This window comes from Austrofundulus limnaeus, unplaced genomic scaffold (genome assembly GCF_001266775.1).
Source record: "Austrofundulus limnaeus strain Quisiro unplaced genomic scaffold, Austrofundulus_limnaeus-1.0 Scaffold85, whole genome shotgun sequence".
NCBI lineage: Eukaryota > Metazoa > Chordata > Actinopteri > Cyprinodontiformes > Rivulidae > Austrofundulus > Austrofundulus limnaeus.
The window spans coordinates 403664-406706 of record NW_013952487.1 but is presented as its reverse complement, the minus strand read 5'-3'; the positions used below and the strand labels follow the sequence as shown (position 1 = coordinate 406706).

The following is a 3043-nucleotide window of genomic DNA, read 5'->3' as shown; positions in this document are numbered from 1 at the left end:
CATTTAATTTAAAACCTGGACTTTTGAAGTTAAACAAATGTTCATAATTAATTTAAATAAATTACAAGTTAAGAAGGTCGTGGACATTTTTACTTTTTTTATCAAAAAATATTGAACTTATTTTTCTGTATCCTTGCACTCCAGTGAGTACTTTTAAACACTTTGCAAAAACATAAATAAATAAAAAGAAGAATGTTCTGCTGAACCGCAGCAGTTTGTTACATTTGTGTAAGTGAAATAAAAGCCATTACATTTTGAATTCCGTGGCTTTTCGTTTGTTAAATTATTTTTGAACCACTTTATAATTTCACACTTCAGGTTAATAAATACTTTAGGATGAAAATGTAGAATTCAGAGGAAAAAACAAGAGTTTGGAAACATAAAACCAGAAAAGAAAAGATGGATAAAATAGATTTGACCGGGAGCAGAAAGTTGTGTGGTTGTACTCTTGGTTGTGCACGTTATTTTGTTGCCCACCTGCACTGCATCATAGCACAGAGGTGGGCAGTCCTGGTCCTGGAGGGTCTCAGTCCTGCAGGTTTTACTTGTTCCTGTGCTCCAGAGTTTGAATAAATCAGGTGTTAGAGCCTGAGAACAGGTAAAACACGCAGGTTAGCGGCTCTCCAGGACCAGGACTGGACACCCCTGGTCTGGATTTTAGGGTGGGCAGTTTTGGACCAMCTTTGTCTTATTGTCGTCCTCGTTGTTGACTCGCAGAGTTCACACAGGGGATGATCCTGCCGACCACCAACGGTGTGGCCAAACCTCAGCCCACCTCCCAGTCCAAAGCCAAACAGGATAAAACTCAGGTTTGTGTTTTCAGATCAACACATTTCTCCTCGTGTGTCTGACTTTAACTCCCGTCACGTTTTAAACGTCTTCCAGATTAACTCCTCGAGCAGCACGGCTCCTCCCACCAACACAGGCGTGAAGATCCCCACCTGTAAGGTCAGCCTGAAGGACACGTTTCTCACCTCACCTGCCGAGCTCTACAGAGTCTTCGTCACCCAGGAGGTCAGCCTCACCTGATGCGTTCAGTTCAAGGCTGGAGCGGTTTATAAAACCTGCTGCTTTGTGCCTCTGCAGATGGTTCAGGCCTTCACCCGCAGTCCTGCCGCCGTGGACGGGGAGAGGGGGGGCAGGTTTCGCCTGCTGGACGGAAACGTTCTGGGAGAGTTCACAGAGCTGGTGAGACGAGACGTTCGAGACCTCGTTGTTGTTTTTTAAGTTCCGAACAKATTAAAACCATAAAATGTGTGTTTTCAAACAGGTGCCTGATGAGAAGATCGTGATGAAGTGGAGGTTTAACAACTGGCCCTGTGGTGGGTTCTGCTTCTGATAATAAACTACAAACATTAAAGTACCTGTGACATGTTTRTCCTGCAAATACAAGTCAAAGAAAACATCTTTATACTTTAGAAAATWKACAGTACACATGATTTTACCAATTTTCTCTCATAATTGGCCTATTTTCTTTTGAACTTGTCTCAGCCAAAGTGAAACAGGAAGTGACATCAAAGGGGAACTCTTTAATAAAATAAACTCACTGGTCTTGTTTATTAAAACAAAATTGTTTAAACTTAAATATCTCTTTTTTTTCTCTTTTATAACGACTAAAAATAACCTAAAACAGATTCTTCTCTACGGTGGTGTTAGCTTTTGTAACAACGCTCTGTTTACATTCCCCTTTGACATCACTTCCTGTTTCTTCACATGCAAATATATCATCAACCATTCATCTCAGCGACGTGAAATTTGTTTTGCAATATGTTATTAATGTTATCTTTCCAAAAATATGTTAATGTTTATTACAAAAATTTGATGTCAGACTCTTTTGCCCGCCACCTTACATCTCAGCTACCACCACACAGAATTTAACTCCTCATGTGGAGGAGCCACAAGTCCTCCTCTGACCCTCCAGCTCCTCCTGGAAGGACCCAAACGAGTGATCATACGTGTTCAAGTTATTCTTCTCACTTTAATTTTTTTAAGTTCTATTTGTTCTGATTTTACTGGTTTTTTTTTTTTTTTTGTTAATATTGTGTTTTTAATGTTGTAAAGTGTCCTTGGGTGTCTTGAAAGGCGCTAACAAATAAAATGCGTTATTATTCGCACTCGCCCCCGTCCGTTTAACACGCCTGTTTTATTAATTTCTTTCTTCTCCCGCTCCACAGAGCATTACGCGACCATCACGCTGACGTTCTCGGACCTGCGCAACGAGACGGAGCTGAAGGTGGAGTGTCGAGGCGTCCCGGACAGCGAGGAGGAGCAGACGAGAGAAGGCTGGAAGAGATACTACTTCCAGGCCATTAAACAGACCTTTGGCTACGGAGCGCACATCTTCTGAAGACGTTGTACTGTAGTACTTTTGTTTTTTTAATCTGTTCAACTTTCACACAAGTCATTGAGTTGTACTCTTGGTTACCTAAAAAAAAGGACAAACTGAGTGGAGCCTGTCATTCTGTATGTGTAAATGTTTAATTTCTAAATATATTTAAAAATTTTTCATTCCCCCCTCCATTGTTTAACTCAAAGGAGCATAAATGAACTGTGTCTTTGAGACATCTGGTTTAAAATGTGTTAAACGGGAAAAGAATGTACTGTATCACCATCCACTTTTATCAATCGCAAGGAAACATGATGGTTTTATGTAAAAAACAACAAGAAAATAATGCTTTGAAATGTTTATTTTGTACTTATTTTACTCTTGACATGGCGAGGATGCTTTCAGATGAGATGCATGTGACGTTTGAAGCTAAGGAAGAGGAGTTTTTGTGGATTTTAGCCCGCGGTCCGACGACAACGTGGAGCCGGAACGACCCGGAGCGTTCCTGCTGACTCATCAGAAAACTCTGCTGGAGCTGAACACAATCTGCCTCGTTTGGCTTTAAAATGTAAATATTCAGTAAAATGTTCAAATCATGAAACGCATCTATTTATTCATTTTCACATTTAAATCCTTCAGTTGGGTCTTTATTAAGTAAAACCACAAGCTTTGGTCTGAATTCGTTACAACTTCAACTCCTCTTTCACCATTTTTCTG

The 3043-nt window shown here is 40.4% G+C and overlaps 1 protein-coding gene across 1 annotated transcript; it reads left to right on the top strand.

Moving 5' to 3' along the window:
• Nucleotides 1-717: 717 nt before the first annotated feature.
• Nucleotides 718-2927, top strand: LOC106519954 (activator of 90 kDa heat shock protein ATPase homolog 1; the record flags this gene model as incomplete). The annotated part of the gene is given in 5 exon segments (XM_014011827.1): nucleotides 718-809; nucleotides 886-1014; nucleotides 1087-1188; nucleotides 1271-1322; nucleotides 2175-2927. Coding segments are annotated over 5 exon segments (548 nt in total), but the record flags the coding sequence as incomplete, so codon positions are not given.
• Nucleotides 2928-3043: the final 116 nt, after the last annotated feature.